General features: G+C 44.0%; 1 protein-coding gene across 5 annotated transcripts in view; it reads right to left on the bottom strand.

Moving 5' to 3' along the window:
• CRB2 (crumbs cell polarity complex component 2) overlaps positions 1-24,372 on the bottom strand; it is a 31,405-nt gene that overhangs the window by 6,386 nt on the left and 647 nt on the right. For 4 of the 5 annotated variants that reach the window (XM_050907900.1, XM_050907901.1, XM_050907902.1 and 1 more), the window contains exons 2-11: positions 21,908-22,103; positions 21,228-21,367; positions 20,549-20,731; positions 19,495-19,608; positions 7,558-8,505; positions 6,197-6,753; positions 5,156-5,321; positions 3,439-4,306; positions 1,670-1,786; positions 1,065-1,191 (exon numbers count right to left, since the gene is read on the bottom strand). In XM_050907900.1, coding sequence (XP_050763857.1) covers positions 1,065-1,191; positions 1,670-1,786; positions 3,439-4,306; positions 5,156-5,321; positions 6,197-6,753; positions 7,558-8,505; positions 19,495-19,608; positions 20,549-20,731; positions 21,228-21,367; positions 21,908-22,103 — 3,416 coding nt within the window. Of the gene's footprint in view, positions 1-1,064; positions 1,192-1,669; positions 1,787-3,438; positions 4,307-5,155; positions 5,322-6,196; positions 6,754-7,557; positions 8,506-19,494; positions 19,609-20,548; positions 20,732-21,227; positions 21,368-21,907; positions 22,104-22,621; positions 22,671-24,372 lie in introns of those variants that run through there. The other variant, XM_050907906.1, reaches the window with a different exon arrangement.

Genomic DNA, 24,372 nt, shown 5'->3' with positions numbered 1-24,372 from the left:
GCAAACAGCCCACAGCCACAGCCTGTCCTGCTCCCTGTCCCCCCTCCGGCCCTGGCCTTGTAAGAGGGAAAAGACAGACAGTTCTGCAAAAAGTAATGGGGATGATGAAAATGAATACAAGGAATCTACAAGAAGTGTCCTGGGACAGAGGAGACAGAGATGCCTGAAGGAGTCTATGCATGCAAACTGGAAGTGTCAGGAGTGACCTCGCGGTACATGCATTACAGAACCCTTAGTAACAGCAACAGCAGCAAACCCCACCTTGGCGCACAGCCTTTTCCATGCAGTACGGGTTAGTACATTCCCAGGTTACCAGACAAGCTACCTGTCCATGCAACAGCTTTACAGAGAAAAAGCAAGTGTGTGATTTAACAGCTTCCACACAGGAAGGGGTTCAGCCCCAAACAGCAATGCTTGGCTTATGCAGAAAAGGAAAAGCATCGCTGAGACTGCCCATCCACCAGGCCCATCGGGCCAGAAGCAGACTCAGCAGATACAGGATGCTACTGTTTTTACTTGTACTTGAATCACTTTTAGCCTGACTTCATCTGACTTCCCTTCTCCAAACACATCCATTCCTACCCAGATGATCTTTGGAGAGGGAAGGTGCTTTGTAACTCTCATCCCAGATAAAATGCCAGCTGAAATTCCATTCTCCAGGAAACTGGGGGGGGAAATATAAGTAATATCTACTTTCTACAGGTCCAACTGCAGTAGTTTGATTACTGTCCAAGGAGTCGTAAAATCTAAGGTAAGTTGCAGAGACAGCCCTGAAAACCATATGGCAGCCCATGCAGATACTGAAAAGTATTTGCTGCAGTTGCTTATATGCTGGAGACTAACATGCAACAGCACTGCAAAGAAAAAATAATTTCCCACTTCAGGTTTCCTTGGTACCAGCTGATTTCCTAACTGTGCTCACCCGCGTGCTTTAGCCAGGACACATGCCGGGGACTGGGCAACACGCAGGCAGTCTCACTAACAGCCGTGTACCCACGGACTCTGCTAAGCCTACTTCTGCTGCTCCTCACAACTCACAGCTTGGAAGAATAGACAGTGCTTACGTTAATGTCACAGCGCTCTCCCGTGTAGCTGGCACTGCACAAACACTCGTATTTGTTCTCGGAGTCTTGACACGTACCTCCGTTCTGGCAAGGGTTTGGATCACACTCGTTTATATTAATTTGACAACTGGAAAGGAAAAGTGTATTAGAATTAGATGAAATTTCTCACATATGTTCTTGTGCCATAGAACACAAGATCATACAGTCTACAAAAGCCTCGTTTATTTGAAAAGTTCCTGTTGCATCTTTTTCAGGTGCTTTCTCCAGGGTCCAACAACACGAAAGCTTCACCCATTCGTACCAATCCTCCTTTTGTCATTTCTGTATGACTGAAGCCGGTACGGGTCTCTCGCACAGTTAATGAATTCTCATGAGGCACAAGAACTACTTGGAAGCAGTTCACGCTGCAAAAATTGGTACTGTCAGCAGGATCATATCAAGCCTGCCTCTTCCAAAAATAACAGCTAGTTTACAGTTTTGGAGCAGTTGTTTGAATGGCAAAAGGATATATGAGAGGATGAAGCATGTGAACCTGCCCAGCCATCCCACTGATGTAAGAATCGGAGCACTAGCTCCTTTGCAGGCACCAGAAAAGCAGCACTTACTTCCTTCCCGTGAAACCTGGCTTGCAAGTGCAGTTGGCTCCCCAGCTCTCACTGATGCACTTGCCACCATTCAGACAGGTGAAGTTCTTACCACATTGCTCAGGTGGGAACGGCCATCTGGGAAAAGCAAGAGACAGCCCTTAAAGCAATCGGGTTTTGGGGAAGGTAAAAGCGTCCTCGGGCTCAGTGGAGACTGGGCTGGCGAGGGTCGTAAGCACAGTCATTGGTATTTCTAGGGAGGAGTTTGACGCGAATGAAGAAGGCAATGGTCTCAGAAATCACCCCTAATATCAGAGTATTACTTTGAGCATGCCCAGAGAATACGCAGGAGCTGTATCAGTACTAGGACTTTTCTCACATAGTTGCCTATTCTTGCTGATGAAAATATAGAGACAGGATACTGCTGGAACACCAACCTGCAGGACAGCTAGGCCACAAAAAGGACAACACAAGTACTAGATAACTGTCTACACCAGAATGAAGTAAGAGCAACACAAAGTTCGACCTGGGTAGATTAGATAACTGAAACTCAGCCATGTAAGTATTTATCTCAATGTTCAATTTGAACACACACAAGTAGATGGAAGTCTAAGTAACATGTTGATTCCTACTTCCTCTACCCATATGAGACATACCTTTGTGACTAAAATATGCTGGATTTTTTCCAAACTAATACAAATGCTATAAATATAGACCTTATAAAAAAAAACCCCCGCCTTCCTCCTGACTCTCTACTGATTTCCCACCAAATTTTATGTGAGCTCCACGGAGGGATCACGCAACGAGCACTGCTAAGGAGTACAGGCAGTAAGGTGACAGGTAAAGAAACTTTTTTCTCCCAGTATGCATCTGATAAGGAGCAGGATACTCAAATAGACAATTTTTAACCAATACACAGAAACAACGCCCTTAGTCTTAGGACCAGTGCTACAAAATACAACCAAGCCCTTGGTTGAAGGAATGCTGTTAATCAGTCTAGGAGTGCATATGTATTTTTATCTAATATTATAGGAAAATATTTGTCAGGGTAAGGCTTGTTTTTCCAGAGGTAGTAGCAATGAGCACCTTCATTAGCACCGGCAGTGTCCTGCTCACAGGCAGGCCGAGTATTGCTTCAAAGTTGGCTGTGTATCACTAGTAGCAAAAATAACCTCAGTGAGGAACTCCTGCTACAGGTAATCTCTATAAACCCAGCGTCAAAGGTTTATCAAAAACAGCATTCTCAGCAGAGATTAGATTGTCCCTCTTCTGCACTCTGCCCAGGAACCCATCCATGCTGGGACCATTTCTATCACTCCAGGACACTCAGTGCACCTGAAACTTTGGAATACAGCCTACTCCATCCACTGTGGGCTGGGAGGCTCCTTTCATTTCATAAGCAGGCCAGCGGGGTTTCTTTTGTTTGTTCTGTTTTGTTTTAAATCAGTACAGGAATATGCCAGAGGGGAGTCAAATCGTGGAGAAGATGGATTTCTTGGGGAATGGAGAGGGAAATGACAACAGGCTACAAGTGCTTGCACTTTAAACAGCTCTGAAGTGTAGCATGGGGATAACCCACATAAAAAGGAAGAATCCTTATCCTGTATGAGGCTGAGCACCTTTCAGTGAGGATTCGGACCTGGACAGCACCTTCCAATTCACAGCAGAATGCAGGTGCTTTAGCTACCAGATACTTGCAATGAGCAATTTTCCCAAAGTGTCCCAAAGTAAAAGTCCAATTTACCTGGGGGCTCCTCTGACCCCTGCATCAAACCAACCAAGGCACTTACTCGCAGCGAGGTCCCGAATACTGAGGAGGGCACTTGCAGGAGTAGCCATAAACCCCATCAATGCAGGTAGCTCCATTTAGGCACTGGTGCCGCACACAGTCATCGACGTTGATGTCACACTTCTTCCCAATGAATCCCCGGAAGCATTCACACTGAAAATCTGCTACTGCATCGACACAGTCCCCATGAACACATGGGCTTGACTGGCAGTCATCGATGTTCAACTCACACAGCAGCCCCCCCCAGCCAGCACCGCAGGCGCAGCTGAAGGAATCGAACAAGTCCTCGCAGGTGCCGGCATTGAGGCAAGGGCTGGAAGCGCAAACATCAGCCCCAGTGCAGCCCAGCTGGACGGCCCTTCTGCTGGACTGCTGGAACTGTTCGGGCTGGGGGTACGAGAGTTGGGCAGTGAACGGCAGGTAGATCCCCCCTATCTTCACTTGTCCTAGGCAGCCAGTGAAATTTTCAGCTAGAACAATCAGTGCGTTGTTCTTTAGGAAGTCCAAGTTCCCAGCATTTCCCTGCAGAGTCATATTAACAGACCCATCCAAACGAGCCAGCCATCTGGAAGAAAGTGCAGATGGCTCTTCCATAGACACAGAGATGGTGTGCCAGGCACCGTCCGTGACAGACTTCTGACTCAGGAAGCTGACACCTTCGATGCTATTCCCACTCCTGATGTCAACAAACAGAGAGGAGTTCTTAATGGCTATCTGGAGGGAATCCACTTCTTCCACAGCCCGAAGCAAAACAGCATCTTCATCCCTGGTTCTGAAATCCACCTGGAGGCTGCTCAGAGTTCTAGTCACTGATGTATTGGTGGTAAATTCGATGGCAGCATAACTATTAAATGTTGCATTAGCCAGACCTATAAATAAAGGGGTAGAGCATAAGGGATTTGAAAGACAGTTGGTGTCACATTTGAGACAGACCAATGGCAGTCTCCTGGCAGGTTCTCTCCCTTAAGAATCACGTAAGCTTAGTGTGAGTAGGATTACAGGCCTAGCTGCTGGCATCCTTAAAGCTCTTCCTGTTTACAGTTGCACCTCTAATAATAATATCCAGCTCTTGTGTAGCAATTTTTACTCATCAGCCTCACAGCACTGCACAAAAATACAACTATTCCCCTTTTACTGCTAGAAAAACTAGAACGTAAGTCAGGAAAGTAATACATCCAAAGCTGCTGAGGCGGCCAGTGGCAGAGCTGGGGACACCCCAACATCCTTAGTTCCAGAACACTTTCTAGCCACTAGACAACGCTCTCTCCACATCAGGGCATCACTAGCTAACTAGTTTTCTTCATTCTCCATGGTTCTGTCTTAGGAGAAAACTAAGACACATTTGCAATACTTAATTGGGTCCTACTTGGTGAAATAACCTGAGACTCGAGAAATGGCCGAACATGGGAGAGCAGGATGGTCCTTGCACTGCAATGATAATAAGGTAGGCAATCACTCCACAAAAGTGGACAGGTTCCTCCCTGATCAAGTCAAAGTAACAGTAGAAAACACCTTTGAGTAGCATCTTTGCTCTATCACAACCTAGTGGTAAATCCATAAAGTGCATGCTGCCTGCAGGAGTGTGTACCTGGGCATCATTCCGTTTCCTTTTTGCGGCATGTGTTTATATTTATTGCAACAGTACAAACTAAGAATACCGGTCATAGACAGTGAACATTAGGGATTTTACCAACACATAGCGAGAGAACAGCACTTACACACATATCCTGCTAGAACATCTATACAGGTGGTAGCTTCAGGGCATGGGTCACTTTCACACCAGACTCTCTCCTCACAAAATTTCCCAGTGAAATTGGCTGGACAGCTGCAATGGAAATCATTCCAAGTGACAATGCATCTGCCACCATTCTGACATGGTTCAGACTGAAAAACAAAATAGCAGAATTTAGGAGCAGCGTAATTCATCTTTGGATCTAAGAGAATTCAGTAGAAGGAAATGTGACAACAAAGATTAATACGAGCAGCGCTTGAATCAAGAAAGAAGGGTAATTAAAATAGTGACTCAACAGCAGTGAAGGAAGAACAAGGGTCTCTGTACAAGAAATTGCTGAGACCCTACCTCTCCCTGTGTGCACTGCTGATCAACAGAAACTCCTCAGGCAGAGCTCCATCAATTTGGAAAAGAACAAAGCGCAAAAGCAAAGGTGAGAAAGAGATGAAACAAGCTGCAATGCTCCTGAAAACCTGACAAAGTTCTGTCGCTAGAAGGACACACCTAATACCAGAGGCGTGACAATACTTTATAGCACCATGAGCAAGAAGGGCAAAATTAGGGAGTATGGCCTCCCCATCTTCACATGCGGCATAAAGGAGAGACAGCTTCTGATCTAAGGGCACCGTGGAGACAGTTCCTTGAACTGCTGCTGCTGAAGCAATGAATTCCTGGGGGAAGAGGAGGTTGTGCAATTGAAACAGGGTGAAGGGAGGAGCTGGAAAGGTTACTGGTTAAAGGGTGGAGTCTGGAAAGCACGTGGGCTCGGCAAAACGGAGGTCGGCAGCACAAGAGCAGGACCGCCCAAGTTCTACAAACCACAAAAACTACAGGGGAGCTAAAGAAAGCTTGGTGCTTAAATTGTATGTAGTATATTGAGTAAAGTAGGAGTGTATGGGACGATGTGTCCTTCAATACTTAAAAAACTTCTCATCTTCCCGATATCAGCAGCAGTCAAACTGTTCTGTAATCACAGAACTATAATAAACAACTGCAAACACGTAGAGACAAACGAGAGACATCATACCTTGCAGGTGTTATCAGAGATGCAACCATTCACAAGATTACCATTTTGAGTCCTATTGAGTTCCTGTGGCAGACTGTAGTTCTCAACCTGAAAAAACTGTATGTGGTGGCTGTTCAGCTGGATGTCTTGCAAACAGCCTTTAAAATAGCCTCCCCACATATCAGTGCTGTCCGGGTTAGGATGTCCACCAATATACACTTCATAACCAGCTAAAAGAGGTCTTGCTATGAGCTGTCCTAGCTCCAGGTACGTGTCTGATTGGTGAGCACCAACAATTCCTCCTTGGAAAGACAGAGCTACCAAATGTCTTCTCCCATCAACTAAATTTTCTGGAAACGTCACAGTGTCTGTAGATACCATCTCTATCTTCAGCTTGCCATTCTTCAAGTATATAGTGAGACAGGGGTCAGTTTCGTTGCTGACTTGCAATAGCAAACCGTCAGGTTTCCGACTACGAATGAAAAAGGAGATGTTGAAGTTTGGACCGAGGCTATCGGAAAGGGTGAAAGAGGCAAAGCTGGTGGAGTTCTCTAGGCCAAATGTTGCTGCTGGGCGCTCTGGAAGAGAAAAGAAACGCATGTCAGCTCAAGGACAAGGGGAATGCAGCTGGCACAAGGCTGCAACTCCTCATGAATGGGGAAAGACCTTTCTTCCCAACATTTTCAACATACATCAGGGTAATTATGCTCTCTCCCCGCACAGGTCTGTGAAATTAAGAAGTAAGTGAATGTGTCCTTGCTTTCTCTGGATGGCATGAATTCAAGCACCCAAGTAGCAGAAGAGGGAAATACAGGTCTAGCAGAGTCCTTGCCACCTACAAAGTTGCTTTTAAAATTTGTAAATTTGGTAACAGCACAACAACTTTGTACTTGCCATGTTTAGGGCTCAGGAGAAAAATAAAAAACTGGAACAATATTAACGTAAGCCTTGCAGGAACAAAAAAATGCAAATAGATAAGATTTTAACTCAAAATTGTCAAAGAGCTTCCTTTAACACTTTGTGTTTTATCTATAAAGCAATACATTCCCATTCATCCTCAACTCAGAAGCTCAAGATCAACTTTTCACAGTAAAACAACTTCCCTGCCCTCCTGTGTTCGCATAGATCTGATATAAAGATGAAGTCAGAGCCTCTGGCTCAACAAGGAATAACATCTGCACCACAGAACTGACAATCATTCCTGCAGGAGCAAGTGACAGAAAAGGGATCAATGAGAATTTTATTTACAGAGGGTTTTGCTTTAGTTTTCTCACTGGTCAAGTAGAAAATACGGCTTCCAGAGCTAGCATCAATACTTATCTAGTATCTTTGAAGCACCGACTGACAGAGGAGCTGGCAGATGTAAATCATGTGGCACTTACCGTATGAGCAAGCTGGGCCTCCATAAGGCCTCGAACAGTCGCACCTGAAGGTTGCCCAAAGGTCCACACACAGCCCTCCATGAAAGCAGGGCTGGGAGAGGCACCACTCCGTCCGGTCACAGCCCCGCTTCATTGGGAAGGACTCACCCACAGGCAGATCCACCGGGAGCACAGCTTCAGCATCTACCTGAAAGTCTTCCAGGCAGCCGACAAAGCCTTGCTGGCTCCGTGTGTTGTTGGCCATTGGATCCTCAGCACCTCCAACGTACATGTTCAGGAAGGCATGCGGGATCAAAGCAGTGCCATGTGGGACAGGAGAGCTCTGCAGGCAGACACCTGCATCGCAAGAGTCATGCCAGAGCTTTAGCTGCACAGTGCTGTGCAGAACAACTTCAACTTTATGCCACTGGCCGTCATCAACTCTCAGCCCCTCCAGGCGCAGCGTGTACCCAACATCCTCCCTCGTCAGTCCTGCATGCAGAATGCCATCAAAGAGCTCCAGGAACAAGTATTCAGCTTCATGGCCTCGGTAAAAAAGGATAGCGCTGGGCAAGGTGGTTCGGAACCGGAGGGACACGCTGGCAAGCTGATCTCCCGCTACGTCCCTCCTGCTCTGATTGTTCATGGGCAGCTCAATGAGGAGATACCCTCTGGAAGCAAAGGAAAACGTTGTTGGTGTTGAGCATGTGGCATCATAGAAACCAGGCTGGCACTGGCACAGGTGGCCGTGGCTCTCAGCTTGGTAGGTTGGGATGCACAAGGCCTCATTTTGGCAGTCGTGCGTCTGGCACCCAGTGAGCTTGACAGAGCAGTTCTTCCCTCCCCATATAATGCCATCCTGGCTAGGGGCACAGTGGCAGATATAGTCAGCAATGCCATCCTCACAGACAGCTCCATTCTTGCAGGGACCCTCCTCACACTCATTGATGTTAACAGCACATTCCACACCTGCGAAAGAGATTTAGAAACGGGATCTCACTGCAGGGGATTGTGACTCTCTTCCCCAGAGCAAGCCTGCCAGGCACTGACCGCCCTCCCCAGCACTGCCGCTCTCTAAACCATTCTCTTCAGGAAACCACCAAAAGACCAAAACCTGCCAGCAAGAAGCCCCGTGCTCACTACAGAGTGGCCTACCACTAACATAAGAGCAAGAAAAGCATACTTCTGTGCTGTCCTCCCAGATGCTGCAAAGAAGGTGCTATTTACAGAACTTCAGCCAGTCATCCAACAGAGTACTGTCCTCTCCCAGACCATCTCAAACACCACAGGTAATCAACATGCAGAGGATATTAAAGGGACAGAACAGCACAGACAAGGATTTTATGCTTCTTTCATAATAGATTTGGTACGTTGAAACTCAAATTAAGTCCATAGATCTGACCAGAGCATGTTCCAGGCACCACTGTTGCAGACAACATTAAAATGGGAAGTTACTGGAAAGCCTCAGTTAAGAAAATTCAAATTCCCAGACGACCCTCCAGTTGTAAAACACTCACAAAACTCAATTCATTACCAAACAACAAACAAAACATGCTCCACAGGCATTTTGCCATACTTGCACTAAACTGATTTCAGTTCTGTCCAGTCCTGCAGAAGTGAACTGGGTAAGAAGTACTGCATTGCAGCTCGTCTGTCTCCTGGAGGCACATGTATCCCAACAGGGTTCAAGTAAATTACAAGACATTACACTCAAATCTGGTTAATGAAAATCTGCTGTCATTTTCCTGAGCATCTCCAGACTGACAGAAGAGCCCTTCTGAACCAGTTCACTTTATCTAGCCCATAACATTGGTTTTCACTAATCTTCAGAGGACAGTCACACAGATAAACCAAGCATGGATTATCCCAATCTAATAGCATTACGCCGAATCTAGCTAGCAAGCACAACGAGGACAGCAGAAAGAAAAAGAAGGAATTCACACACAAAGGAGGGGAATCAAAACACAAAAGACATTTGTAAAGAAAAGCCACTAGACAGAATGTGCACGTCAAAGAGATTAGAGAGTTGCCTGAGGGAAAGAGATGAGGGGAGATGGGGCATTAGGAGCACTGGAGCTGGACTTGATGTCTGATAAAAAAACCTTAGCAAAGATACAGGCTTCTTGAATATATGCGTTGATGGTTTGTCCCCATTCATGCCCCAGCAATGCCTCACAAGCAGTCTTGCACCAATGTCTAGTGCCCTGCTGTCTAACCAAGTTGCTTTGCTCTTTTCAGACCCAGTGTTTAGTGGCTGTTACCAGTGCTATCTCTGCAGATAGGCAAAGACTCAACACCAGCTTCCAGCTCCAAAATGTCGGTTTATGTCACTGCAGGGACATAACACATATGGAGCTCTGAGAAGCACTGAAAGAGAAATGGAAGGCTCTGGTAATTCTGCATTTTCGAGCTATGCTAGAGCTGTTCTGTAGGCAACATTACTTTGGATTCCTCTAGGACATAGCTCTCTACTGATGTAAACTAGAAAAGAACTGCTCGGTGTAGTGCCTGTGGAAAAGCACTGCATTTGGCCCATAACGTCTGCCTTGAAGAAAAGCTCAGCTGATGGACAGATTCAGAGTTGCTAATACTACCTCAGCACAGCCTTTTTTCTCCAGCTATTAATGCTGGGCTTGCTCAGCACACAGAACCTGGGGTGTGATCTTACCTGTAAAGGAAGCAGCAAGGATAGAATTAAGATTTCAGCACAAAGCTATGGCCACACTTGAAGGAAATGTGTTGGAATAAATAGAGTATAATGGACATCTCTGGGCCTGGAGAATCTCAGTTCGGGAGAAGATGGGAAGACTTCAATTGGAATTAAGAAAAATCAGTAGAGCAGTAGAACTATGCGGAGTGGGTTTTCTGAATTATCAGTGGAGTGGAGGGCTCTCAAAACTGTAAGAGGCAAGTTTGCAGTCAGATTTAAGGGGAGAGCCCGTTGAATGGCGTCAGAAAGATAGGTTTGGTATAGTCCCAAATCCTTGAGATGCTGCTCATTTCAGATCAGAGCTGTTGGTATTTGCCAGGGCAGTGAGGAAAAGATAGTATTGGTTTGGATAACAAGAGGAGAGATGCCGTGAATTTTTTCATTTCTGAGAAGGCTGGGAGGCAGGGTCGAGAGCCCCATTTTCCCGTATCACAATCCTAGCCCGACCAGGTCTCCTGCTCCGGCCAGGCGGGTGTGCTCTCTCCATGGGGCAGCAGCAGGCAGGCCTGCCCAGGCGGCTCCCAGCCTCCCAGCTGACGCCTGCGGGGGGAGTGCTTCACACCAGGCGCCACACCAGGGCGAGGGCCCAGCCCCAAGCTGGTGGCGAATTCAACACCAGGCTTTCCCATGGGATGCGAATTCAACACCAGGCTTTCCCATGGGATGCAGCTGGTTTGATTTCTTAGATTGTTTCTTTGAAATGGGTGAAAAGAATAAGCTGACGCTTCAGGTCTTTACACACTGCTGTCTAACCTCGCAGCTTACGAACAGGCAAAGGAAAGGTTCAGCAGCAGAAAGAGAGGAGGGTAGCTGTTCCTAGAGGAACCAAAAACACAAGCGTCATCTTTATCGCTGTCATTGTTTCTGCCAGCAAACAGCCAGCCTTCACAGGACTAAAGCAGGAGAAGGAAAGGGCCTCTAAAACAATACCTAATGTATTCTTGCCCTCCCAGAAGCCAGTACACTGCCAGATTTGAATTGGGAGCAGTTTTTAGAACAAACTGATAACACAGGAGACTGTGCAAGAGTTTTAAAAATCTGGCTAACAACAATTTTTTCCTGGAAGCCAATGTCACCCCTTGCAGAACAGTTATCCGGTGCTACATCACTGACTCCTTATATGCCTTACAGTGACCATACCCTTCACCAGCCAGCTGTCTTGCCACCCTCTCTCCTCCTCCATTATTACCAATGATTTTTGTCAACTGTGTTTGAACATCTCCAGTTTGTTAAATTCTTCAGTTACACCAAAACAAGAAGATTTCTGTTGCATATTGCTTCCTAGATACTAATTTCAGTGCAGCAGAGGGGTCTGTAATTTTGGGTTTTGGCTGCAGATGACAGAGTGTAAATGAAGAAGGGGATGCCAGCAAAATAAAGGAACTTTTCCCTACTTCAGAAAAAATAAGATTTTTGCTGTAGGCCATTACAGTATGCAGAAGTACAGATCATTTCCTGGATATCCGTTATGCCAATCTTCTCCAAGACATGGACAGTTATGTCTTTGCAAACCCACTGGAAAGTGGATATTAAGAAGTCCAAAACTAATTTGTTTCTCTAAGAGAAGCTTAGGTATCCCTTTTCAGGTATATTTAAAAAAAACTAAAAGGGAGGGACAACTCCATTTGACAAAAACAAGTTACTCTTAGGTAGTCTTCTCTGTTCCCTCTAAATTTCTTAGCTCAAATGTTTACTATTATTTGAACTATCAATAGTAAGAGCAATGTTGCCAATCTGATTCATTACATCATTAGGAGACTTTAAAATGTTTAATGAGTTTCTTATCTAGTTAAAGACTAACAAACGCAAACCAGTGGAACTTGTTATCTGAAAATCAGACAAGTGTTATTTAAAAGGCTGCTCTCTGGAGACAAGTATTTTCAAACACTCCAGTTAATTTAGCAGTGTTTAAGCTAACAGTCCCAAGCTAACAACCCACAGGGGTTGGGTCAGAAACAGACACTCAGCTGAGCTTTAACAGCCTGCAGTATTTTCAAATACAAATCTATTAACTAGATTCTAAAGTGTTACTGATGTGGTGAGAACAGTCTTGTTTCATAGATGCAAGTGTTATTAAAATCCATACAGCTCACCATTCCCTGAATGAAGGTAATGATTTACTGACTGCTATTAATAAGCAAAGATTCATTGTATACAGTGTGAGAATCATATACTTCAACAGGTACATAATATGTTAAAAGAATAAGCACACATAAAGAGAGAGATTCTAATTTAGCTGTCATATACCAAAAAATCTTGAAGGATGAGGTCTATTCATGGGCCCAATCTTGAAATATGCGAGTTCAGAGGGACTTCCCAGCCAGCACCGGCTTGCCCTCTCCGGTAAGACAGCTGAATTCCTAGCAACCTTTCCCTGGTGCATCATAATTAGGGTTTGTATTATTATTATCAAAAGAAAAAAGGAGGGGAGGGCAAGAGGGGGGAGAGAGAGAGAATTAGCCACAACAAACTGACCCCGACACAATTATATTTGCACAATTACTGCCATTTCCATGGCAACACACTGTTTTGACCTCTCTCCCACGGTGCACACTACTCAAGGAGACGGTGGGGGAGGAGATAGAGAAGTGTATAGGCCAGCAAAGGGTTTGTCCTCTGAGTTAAAACAAAAACTGCTTCTCAATAAAGGAGTCCTAAATCATTAAAGGAAAAAGGAAAATTGAGAAAACATCTGTAAACAACAAAACTAACGTTTCACAGAACTAACAGGGAGACATCTGTGTGTTTACACAGTATACCTGAGTACAAAACAAGGACCCATGCCTTGGAACACCCCGGATTTGATTACTGCACAGAGCAAGGCAGAATTGTAGCAAAGATGCACACGGAGCACACTGACAGCTCTGCATTCATCTTGCGGCAACAAGGAAATTCCTTGCCCTAAAGTTTCCAAAACAAAACTTTAGGTCTCTTCAAAATAAAACATTCTTCCTTTCTAGTCAATTCTTGTTCCTTCTCATGCCTCCAGCTACCACTAATCGCACAGCCAGCTCCCTGCCCTGGGCAGGCACGCAAACATTCAGGACACATTGCAATTACTGTATAGATCTCATTACCTGCTAGCAGAAAAATTCCCTTCAGGATCACGCCAATCAGCACAGATTTCATGGCCGACTCCTTGTGGACATTTGTGACAGTAAAGGGAAAAAAAATGGGGGTGAATGGGGGGGGAGGAATGACAAAAAAGGCTGGACTGAAACGGCAGAATGTGTGTAAGCGCTCCCTGATGCCAGTCAGACAAAAAGGGATTGGAGATGAAACTAGCCAATATAGAAGAGACCTGCGCTGTAGTGAGATCTAATCCAGCCCTGCTCTAAACCTCCCCAGCTGGCCTCTGTCAGTGCTGACATGAAGAATGCGTACTCACAGTGTATTCTCACTCAGTGCATTACAGTAATACCCTGCAGTATCCACAGCATAAGCTCCAACAGTAAAAAGTCAAGAGACAATCTCTTGTCCTTGCCACCTCCCAGGTGAATCTGCCACATTCCATGAATAAGGCCAAAATATGGATTTTTCTTTTTATAGGCTAAGCCAAAAAGCTGCATTTCCACCACTGTGTACTATCCAAACCATACGAATAAGGAGAGTTCCAAATGCAGACTGCAGCCTGGGCCCTGCTGTACATTCAATACTGACTTAATCAGGGACCAGCGCTTCAGGTAGTTTCCTTCCTCCATGTGCCCTATTCTGCGCATTTGTGAGTGCAAGCATTTCCACTCGGCAATATTGACAAGGAAAAGTCTCAAGTTTTAATTACCGTGATCTGTTTCTCTGAAGTCAAACTGAATGGAAGGAAATTCCCTGCATTATGCTGACTGTACTGGTTCAAACATGGGACTGCACAATCAAAACTCTCCTCATTAGCAACCTTATAAAATTAGCTGTTGCAATCTCATTTTTTCCTCTGTGTTTCTGGGAGGTTTTTTTGAAAAAATGCAGTTACTTTCATATTGTAAAGTTCCTAGAGACAGAATTGTACTTTCATGTTGTAAGGAACCCAGGGAAGGTTCTTATTTCTGTGAAGAAATGTTATCTGGGAGCTTTTCCCCAAACTTGGAGTCTCTGTTAGTATCAATGTCAGGTCCAAGCAAACAAAAACTCCCACATGTCAGAGTCTGGAATCTGCATTAGCAGTATCACTTTAAGATATTAAAAGAAAGCATTCCAACAACTCTTGTAGCTATTTTACATTCTTCATTTCACTCAATCCAAACATGCCAGTCAATTTTACAGATATTTTAAGTGGGAGGGATATGGTGAGTGCTTGTTTGGAGTCAAAACTTCTCAGATAGTCACATCTGGGTCCTACGCACGCATAGACCTATCCTAGCACAGATTTTAAATACTATCTATATTAGCTAGTATGACCCTTCTGTTATTGTTCAAGAGAAAACACATGGGTAGCTTGTGCCCATTCGACCACCTACTGCAACAATAAAGTATAACAACTGTGAAGACTGGAGAACATTAAATCCCTTTAAAAAGATCCATATTTTGATTTATACACACACAGAGAGTCTATCTGTATACTGCTGGTTGGAAATATATTGTACCCAAATCCATGTAGCATAAGTCAGCACAGATTCTGATGCCTACTAGTCACTACATCTTTTGAAATTCATTACATGAAATATTGCTAATTGGAAACTGTAATTGCTTCTTTTCCCAGGATCAGTTTAAGGATATATACAGACTAGGGTTCTTTTAGAAAGACAGAATGAGGATGGAGAAATACACAGTCACAACAATTCTAAACAGTACAAATATATATGCAAGATAAAATACTTAAATAAGACCTCTTATAAGCCAAAATGGTGGATCACTGAACATCTGTTTCAAACTACACACAACTGAGGAGTAACCGCTTAGGTTCTTTGAAACTGAAGGATTCTAAAGAAATTAAAAGGATTAGATGATTCATTTTCTAGAGGTTTTAATTCCCCATTCTTACACACTGGCAATCATGCAAGTTACAAGATTCAGTCATGGGGTTTAAATTCAGAGAATTATTTTGTTCCTAATAATTTGTAAAACTTCTTGGAGGAGGTCAAGATAAAGAGCACTAAACATGTCAGAGGGTTCTTAGCAGAAAAATGTCACAAAATGGAGAGTGAACTTCCGATAGAAATTTCCAAATTTCACACATGTTCTTTAGATAGATATTAGCAACTTCCTCACTGTGTTGGTAAATGAGTCCCAGAAACTTAGGAATTTCTTTCCAGGCTTCAGAGACACCCATCCTAGTCTCAAGAGCTAGCCTTCCGGAAAGGAGAGGGGAAAGGAGAGGGGACAGGAGAGGGGAATTTGGTCTGCCTGAAGTGTACATGGCAGTTCACATACTGCAAGCAGTGGCCTCCTGGCAAGCAAATCCATTATCACTGAAAATAATAAACATTGCTGATAAGCATTTATGTGAAAATCAACACGCTGAATCTAGTCTAATATCTGACATCCTGAAGTCATCTCTCCTGGTACACACCATTAAAAGATAGCCATTTTGCCATACCTACGCACAGGAGAATTCTTCTGTCTCTCTGGGACACTGCTCTGCCTGAGGACTTGCCTGCCCTGATTCTAAAGATGACATTAAGCTGGGCTTCACCCATTTTGGTTAGTAAGGAAGTCAAATTTAATTCATCAGAATTGCTCCACCACTAATAATCCTCTCAAAAGTCTTTAACCATGGTGAGCTGGCATATCTCAGGCTGTCCATAGTCAGAAAATCTATGCAAAGGGCTAGTTCGAAACAGGATGTGCAGTCACAAGCATCAGGATCTCAGAGGACGCTTTTGATCAAAGCTCACCTGACACCTAGACACAAGCAGGATCTAGACTGAAGCATACACTCTTGCAGCATTCTGATCAGATGACAGGAAAGTCAAAAGGTCTGATTAACCATGGAGCTATGATCCAGAAGGGAGATGCAATGTGGAAGGGAAGGGAAGTGGGGGTGGGGGTCTCACGAAGCGCTCCCTAGCTCCCTTCAGCTATATTTACCAAAAGGGATTCTGTTGAAGGGGTAACAGTCCTCTAATCTCTTTACAATCTTAACCTTTTAGCTGCCCTTTCTGTAGAGGCTACATCTCTAAAACAAATCTGACATCAAGAAATACCTGCACAAAAAAAATTAAATCTATCCAAAGGTGGTCAGAAGGAAGAAGCGTCTCCTATTTATTTCATGACCCACGACCCAGGAATTCAAGCCTATTTGATCTGGGCTAGCACTTTTACAGAGTAACCATTTATAGCTAGCTACACAGAAGGTATCCTACTTCTTTAAGGACAATTGACAAAGACATTATAGCTGAACAAAGTAAAATGGTCAATAAGCACTCCAATTATATTGAGACACATTCACAATCCCAGACCCTCCGGAATTTACCACCACATCACCTTCTGATTTCTCATGAAAGTAGAAGCATTCCTCAGCCACGTGCAAAAAAGCTCAGAATTTTACCATGATCACAAGGTGCCACTGCCAAGGGATGTCTGCAATTGAAATGATGGTGCTCTTCCCCTCTCATTCAGGCTGACCAATGCCACAGCACTGTGTTTTAGGACACTGCCTTTCTAAGGGCAACTTTAGCAGGAGTGGAAATATGAGTGGGAGCGCTCAGGCCATTTAAAAGTTTTTAAAGAACGAATGAGCCAATTCCACTTAAGTGATTACATTCTTGCAGGTTAAAAATTGGTTCCCATTCCAAATGGAGGTACCTATCTTTTTCATGTCCTGGCCTAAACTATTGCCTAGTACATACATGATGGACTGAAACCTTTCCTATGAATAAAGAATCCATTTTGGGTTTTTTTTCCCTAAAAGACAGACTTTTCCTAATATGCTTTTTCTCTTGACCACAGTTAACATCATTTCCAAGACCACGCAAGATTCATTCTCCTTCTCACTTCACTTAGTGCCCATGCAATCTTTTGATTCATAGTTCTTACATCCTCTCAGGGTACTTCCTCTACTAAAGCACAAACTGATGCACTGAACAGACTCTTCAGGACCTATTATGTAGTTCTCTCAGGAATGAGGCACCGCTTTTGCAACAACTACATTTCAGAGAGAGCTGGCTCATCTCCCTGCACTGCTGTAGCCTGAGACAGCACTGAGGCAGTTAATTTGCAAAGAAAGAATTTCTCCTGACTCACATTGTTATCCCAACACTCCCCAAATTCCTCAGACTGAAGAAAAAAAAAAAAATACAGAAAGAACCCCCTGCCGCCCCAAGAAAGCATTCTTCAGAGTAGCAAGTTCACTTTAATCAGCGGAGGCAGCTTAAACCCAAGTTCATGGCAGATCTAAGCTGCCACAGAAATGCGTTTTGAACAGAAACATTATGGGAAGCTTCACAAAGTTGTTCTCTGATCCTAATATGAAGTAATAAGCTGTTTACCCAGCATGACTGTACTGGGATTAATTGACAAAGGAGGGGAGATTAATTGCTATTATTTCCCTGTCAGCTTCACTCCTCCACATGCACTCACTGATCTCACAGACTGCTCCCAGCCTTTCACTGTGTTAATGTGTCAGAACTACCTCAGCTGAGACAAAGTCATTTACCAAAAGCAATATCCAGAAGAGCAACCTGCTTCTAATCCCCTTCAAGTACTAATGAACCCAAATTTGATGCAACAGAATGAACTCTAGCACTCCTTTGCCCATCATCCTGTGTTTCTGTCAGCTTTTCTGCCCATGAGCACGCTAAGAATTGGAAAGGATTAAACAGATCTGCAGTTTGGCAAAGCACAATGAAAATCTGAACTCTGTGAGGGTGCTGGGGCACTGAAGGAGGAAAAGGGAACAGGGCACATATGTGCGTGGGAATTCTGACAAGTAGGATAAACTTTAAACCATCTCTTTGGACAAGATCTCAGTTCTTGAGTACAGCATTGTAACTACCCAAGAAAGTAGCAATAAAGAGCTTTGATAAAAGCCTATTTTCAAAGACCTCACCTACAACAGCAAATTTTTCTTGGCCTAGCCTAAATTAGGAATCCAAAGCAAACGAGATAGGCCACAAAACCCCACAAAGAATTCAGCCCAGTTACAGAAGGTGTTAACTAGGAGTTGACTTGAGATTCTGGGAATGAAAGTACCTGTGTAATGGGTCTTCCCAGGAAAGAGCTGGACAGAGTTACACCAACATAGCTCAACCACTATGACCACAGAAGGAAAACAGAAAACTTTCCCATGCAATAAAGGCCTCAGACAGTCTCTGGAATGCTGCTACCTGCTGTTGCAAGAAGTTAAAGGGACAAGGTTTTCGTCTGGCTTCAAGTTTTTCTTTTTCCCACGAGATGGCAGCCTAGTAACACTGCGGAAAGGTTACATCCACCTCAAAAATACATAAATACAAGATTGTGCTGGGGACCACCTTTCTTATAAACTACTTTTTAGTGTGTAATTGCTCAAAACAGAGAGTACACATGGAATTTAAAGATGCAGAAGACTGAGAACGAATATTTTAAACTAAGTTGAGGTTTAGTATCAGTTAGCAGTGTACCTTCCCAACAGAGCTGATGTGCAATATTCACTATCCCCTAGTTTCTCAGCCAGAAAACCGAAACCTATTAGGGTCAGGCAGGGCATCTGTGTAAGAATCCAGACTCCCCATTCCCTTGTAAACAGAGAAGGCTTCATTTGCTCACATCACAAAGACCTTTTGACCTCCTAACATAGCAGATTAATGTCTTCAGTCAAAAATCGCTGGCTCTTATCATCCAGGGGTGTTAGGGAATGGAGATGTTTTACAGATCTTTTATGTGCTGGTGACCCAATCTGCTACAGTCAGTAGCTTGTGATATCCAGAATGTTAAGTACCCTTTTTTTTTTGTTTGAAGGCTGGTTTTGTTCACCTTCACAGTATGTGTATAAAAGAGCCCCACAGTTCTCCCAGTGAAGTTTCACTCCAGGATACAGATCCCCTAGATATTCTGATCTTAGACTCTTCTACATAGTCGATCTTACATCTCAAAATCTAGTTCATAGCCTATCAACTTACTTGACCAAGATCACACAGCCTTCCCATGGCATTTGAGCCCTGAACTGCAGGCATCCCACTGCACCACTACCGCACTCCCCACAGTTCATCTCAGTCCTGCTCAGCAGTCTGGGCTACCCAGCACTGGAATCCAGTCCTCCAGCCAGGCAGCAGTGCACCAGCTCAGCATTAGTTAACCAGAAGGACCCGATTCCAGCCACCCCCCTTCACCAACATTACCTGAATAACCTGGTAGGCAATGACAAAGGAAGCCATTAATAAGGTCCACGCAGAGCCCTCCATTCTGACAAGGCTGAGAGTCGCACTCATCAATGTTAGTAAAGCAGGTCTCCCCTTTAAAGTGAAAACACAAATAGGCATCTTAAGTGCACACGTGCATCAGTGAAGGAACGAATCTGAATGACAACTGCATCTGTAATTTTTTGCACTTCTTTTCCGTCATCTAAAAACAGAAAATAATTTCTTGAACTATAGCATGTCTCTCCAGACACTCTGCAAAATAGATACTATCACTGAAACAATTAGGGAAAATGAAGTACGGAAAGGTCAAATGATTTTCCAGTGTCATGAAAGGGAGCAGTGGCAGGATCAGAACTTCTGAACCATTCCCATCGGTGCAATAGTGGACCAAACTCTCATTTTCGAATAAAGTATTATTGTTTAGCCCCTCCTACCAGGGAATTTCCCCAGCTGTTAAATCCAGCCTTTTATGCATATCTATAAACCAGGGAGAGGATAATATTTCAGTTGAACATCCACAGAGCTTCTAGCTCCAAGAGCAAGATATCAAGAACCCCCTCTTCTCCTACCCACTCTGATTAGACAGTTGCTGTCATGAGAGTAGTCTCATCAAAGAAACACCTAGAATAGTTATCTGGGACTCCAGGGAATTAGTTTCCTCTGATGAAGAGTTTCACAGATACCCTGCAGGGATGAATTCTGCCATATGTATGAGAGACTGACAAAGAGAAACCACCTTGGCATCTGCATAGCCAGAGGGCATTCATCAAAGCACTTGGAAAGTGCATAGGCTGTTGCCTCAGCCTTGAGACAGGCTTGCTGGACACAGAATGACATTCAGACAGCTGTCTGCAATATATTCATACAGTATGTGAACAGAAGCACGTTCCTGATGCATCAGGCTGCCACTCCCTCTGAAGTACCGGTTGTTAAGTGATTTTTGTTCCACAGATACATTGCTCCATTCCTATCTACTCAAATCATGCAGCATCTATCAGATACAGACAGGATGAACATTTACTGCATAGCTCACCTGCAAAGCCTGGCTGGCACCAACAGAGGAAACCAGCTGCTTGGCTATAGCTGAAATTACTGGGGAAGTCAGGTCGTGTTCCATAATAGGCTTGGTTGGATCGCTCAAAGCATACACCTCCGTTGTGACAGGGATCTGTCGCACACTCATCCACATCCTCTTCACAGTGCTGCCCTGTGTAACCTGCCAGGAGACATCAGTGTCAACATCACGCATAACTTCACTGGAACTAGTCTGCCAAATATTGTGGCTGCCTTGAAGGTGAGAACAAGACTCAGAAGACACTGCAGCTCATCTAGTAGGGAGTCCCAGGGTCCTCCACTTTCTCCACTATGTCAAACACAGGAACCAAATAATCAACTTGCAGGAAAGCGTTACCTCATGATAGAAAAACACATAATGGAAAAAGACAGAAAAGAGAAAGACAATTTTATGGTTGAGAATCAGGGTGTTATTTCCCAGCAATGAGGTCAATTGGATCTTGGGATGGCCTGTAAAGGGCAGCAGTGGCAGCCTCACTGTTTCAGACAATGGGAAAAAAAAAAAAAAAAAAAAAAAATCACACTGGACCATGCAGTATGATCATTAATTCTTTACTTCTTCAACACGGCAATTTAGCATGTGCTCTCCATTGCAGTGTGCCTACATGCCAGCATAGCAAAATAGATTTCTAACCTACCTGGCCAGCAGGCACAGCTGTAGTTTTTGACTCCCTCCACGCACATGGCACTGTTCAGACAGGGTTCAGAGGCACACTCCAGGATATCCAACTCGCAGTGGTCCCCCTCGAAGCCTGTGTCACTGCAGTCACAACGGTAGCTGTGGGGCAGCAAAACAGAGCAATACATAAGCTCTTAATTTGACTGCAAAGCCCAGTATGAGGAAAGAGCAAATGGAGCTAAGCTGTCAGTCCTCGCACCCACTTGTGGGGCAGAGGAAAAAGACAGTTCCATCTGCACAAACAGGCCACACTAATGACAGAGAAGACAACCCTCAGCAGCCTCTGAGTTCACACCTTACCCGTGAAAAGGTAAATTCAGACACACAGGTATGTTCTCAGCAGTTGCCTTTGCTGTTCATGCTCTGCAAATCACTTCCCTTTGTATCTGATATGTCAGCTGGGAGCAATAACAGGAATCTTTCCCTACTTTCCTCTACACATCCTAGGAGTTCTACTGGGAGGGGCCTTCTTGCTTATTGCCATAAATCACTCTCAGTTACTGCCACTGGGACCACTGGGATGTACGTTTAATTAAATCCAATTCCCCCCCCCAGATTTCTACTCTAATTTTCACAGGTTACACTAGACCTTTAGATCAGTCCTGGTATCTAATTGCCCAAACAACACTGATTTCTCACCTGTTAATGAGGTCATGACACGTCCCATTGTGCTGGCATGGTTGGCTCACACATTCATTGATGTCCACCTCACAGTGGATTCCTTGGTAACCTGGTGCACAGGTGCAGGTGTAGAACCCAACATGATCATTGCACAAGGCCCCATTCTGGCAAGGGTCTGAATCACATTCATCTATTTCAGCATCACAGTTCATACCTTTGTCACAAAACAGAGAAATATCTGTGTTACAAATCCAGAAAAGTGTATCTGTACTGCCTGGCCTTCTGAGCTGGAATCACAGAAGCCATGTTATCAACCCAAACTGGCTAGCATAGTGATGTGTTCTAATTTTGCCATAAGAATATTGGGACCTCCTGAACAGCATGTGATTCTCACAGATTAGGACCTTTAATTTGTATTTACAAACAAAATTATTTTGTCTAGACTTTTGGATTTTAGTCTTCTATCAAAATTAGAAATAGTTTGCAGTATTTGCGAAGCTTTAGTCTCTTTCATTCAGGTTTGCTGAAGTAGCCAATCAGTCAGCACTTCACAAATAACATTGATTTTCTGAGTAAGCCATAAAATCCTGATCTTACATACAGTTCTTAAAAATCTAATGATAGCTGTTTTGGTTTGGCATCCTTTGAGGGCAGGGAGGACAGGGATGGGAAGAGAAGAATCACACTGCTAGTCAGTGTTACTTAAGCTTTTATATATGATATAGCTCTTACAGTTTTAGTTAGACATGGTACTCTTCACTTGTGTTGCGTTGCTATTAATCAGATCCAGTGTTCTACATCAGAGGCAGTTGCATTTTGGGTATGGGAAAAGTGATCTCTACCTGCTTCTCCAAAACATTGTTCCATTTGTTTAAATAATATTTGTAACTTGCTTTGACATACCTAGGAAAAAAGCATTAAAGCAGTGCAAAACGCTAATTACAGTGATACTAGATATTAGTGAGTAATTTTATTATGAAATGCTATTAAAAATTAGGTGTTAGCTCCAATACTAGTAGTCAAGAGTAACACCAAGTCATGCATTTTTGGTCCAAAGTCTCAACTTTCCCTGACAGGATAAGACCTCCTGAGCGACTTCCATGCAACTATCTCTACCATACTATATTCCACCTCTCTGAGTTGTCCATGGCCTGGCATCACCTCCAAACCTTAGTCATTACAGTGGCACCTGCCAATCCATCTAATCTCCCCTTCTTGGCAAAGGCTCACCACATAGTGGACATGGCCATCCTAATCCTGATGGAATGTGGGCCCCCTAATCTGCTGGTTCAAACCCGTCAATACCCAGGCAAAACTTCCTTCACCCAAATTCCAGCTGCGAGCACCAGGAAACAACCTGGCCTTGCTAGCCAATGGTGCTAGAACCTCTGGATGAGGCACTAGATCATAAGGCAAAGCCTCATATTTGACATCAAAATAACTTGGAGCACAACAAGCTCCTCCAGCTGCCTGGGTCATTTTATCACTTCCTTGGCAGGGGAATCCCACAATCCTGAATTGAGGATTCAGCATAAAGATAAAAAAGAAACTGATTTGCAAAGACAGAATTATGCTTGATACTCAAAATCAGTAGTAATCTTAAGGCCTAGACAGAAATTCTGCTTTTTTTCTCCTTCATCTCTGTTCATTTTTATCAGAGAGTGAGTCAGCATCAGGGACTGCATTCCTGATGTTGTAACTTCTCCTCATTCCACTGGTAATCAGCAGCGTTCCTTCACAGCAACCCAACTCTTTAAACACTTCAGTCTGTGACAACGAGGAAGGTTGAGAAAGTTCATGTGCTAGGTGGTACCAGGCAGACATGGGCGCAGTACAATTGCATTCCTCTCTGATAAGCAGGGCTGGAGAAAGAAGAAACCCCCACTGCCTCCCTCACAGATAACTCACAGGTGTAGATTACTCTCTGAGTCACCATTAGCACAGATGCACAAAAAAGAGATACTTATGTCACATGCCAAGAAACATTCACTGGGCGTGAAAGAACTGGAAAAGAAATCTCCAACTAAAAGCCACTTTATTCCAAAAAGACTACTTCCCTCAGAGAAATCCTGCAGGACAGGACAAAGAACTCCAGGCCAGATAGGCAGAGATAAGTTATACCTGGAAACACTAAGTATATAATAAATCTCTTTTCTTGTATATCTCCCTTAATTTCATACTGAGAGCTAATCACATCTACTTTGTATCTAGTACTCAAGTCTCAGACAGTCCACCCACTTCCAATCTTAGATCCATGTCTCTCAACATCCACACCACCCATGGGAATCAAAGCCTCAACTATTGCCCGGAAGCCACAACAACAAGCCCTACACCATTATTCACAGACAGTACCAAACACTCCAGAAATATGAGTCATGCAACAGAGATTTAGTCTCATAGCTGTAAAACAACAGCTTCTCAGGACAGCTACTAACACTACAAGACACATGAGCAGCAGGCAAATTGTGGAACTACATGAACAG

The sequence above is a fragment of the Gymnogyps californianus genome, chromosome 18, assembly GCF_018139145.2.
Source record: "Gymnogyps californianus isolate 813 chromosome 18, ASM1813914v2, whole genome shotgun sequence".
NCBI lineage: Eukaryota > Metazoa > Chordata > Aves > Accipitriformes > Cathartidae > Gymnogyps > Gymnogyps californianus.
The sequence above is the reverse complement of the archived record's forward strand: the minus strand, read 5'-3'. Positions and strand labels throughout refer to the sequence as shown.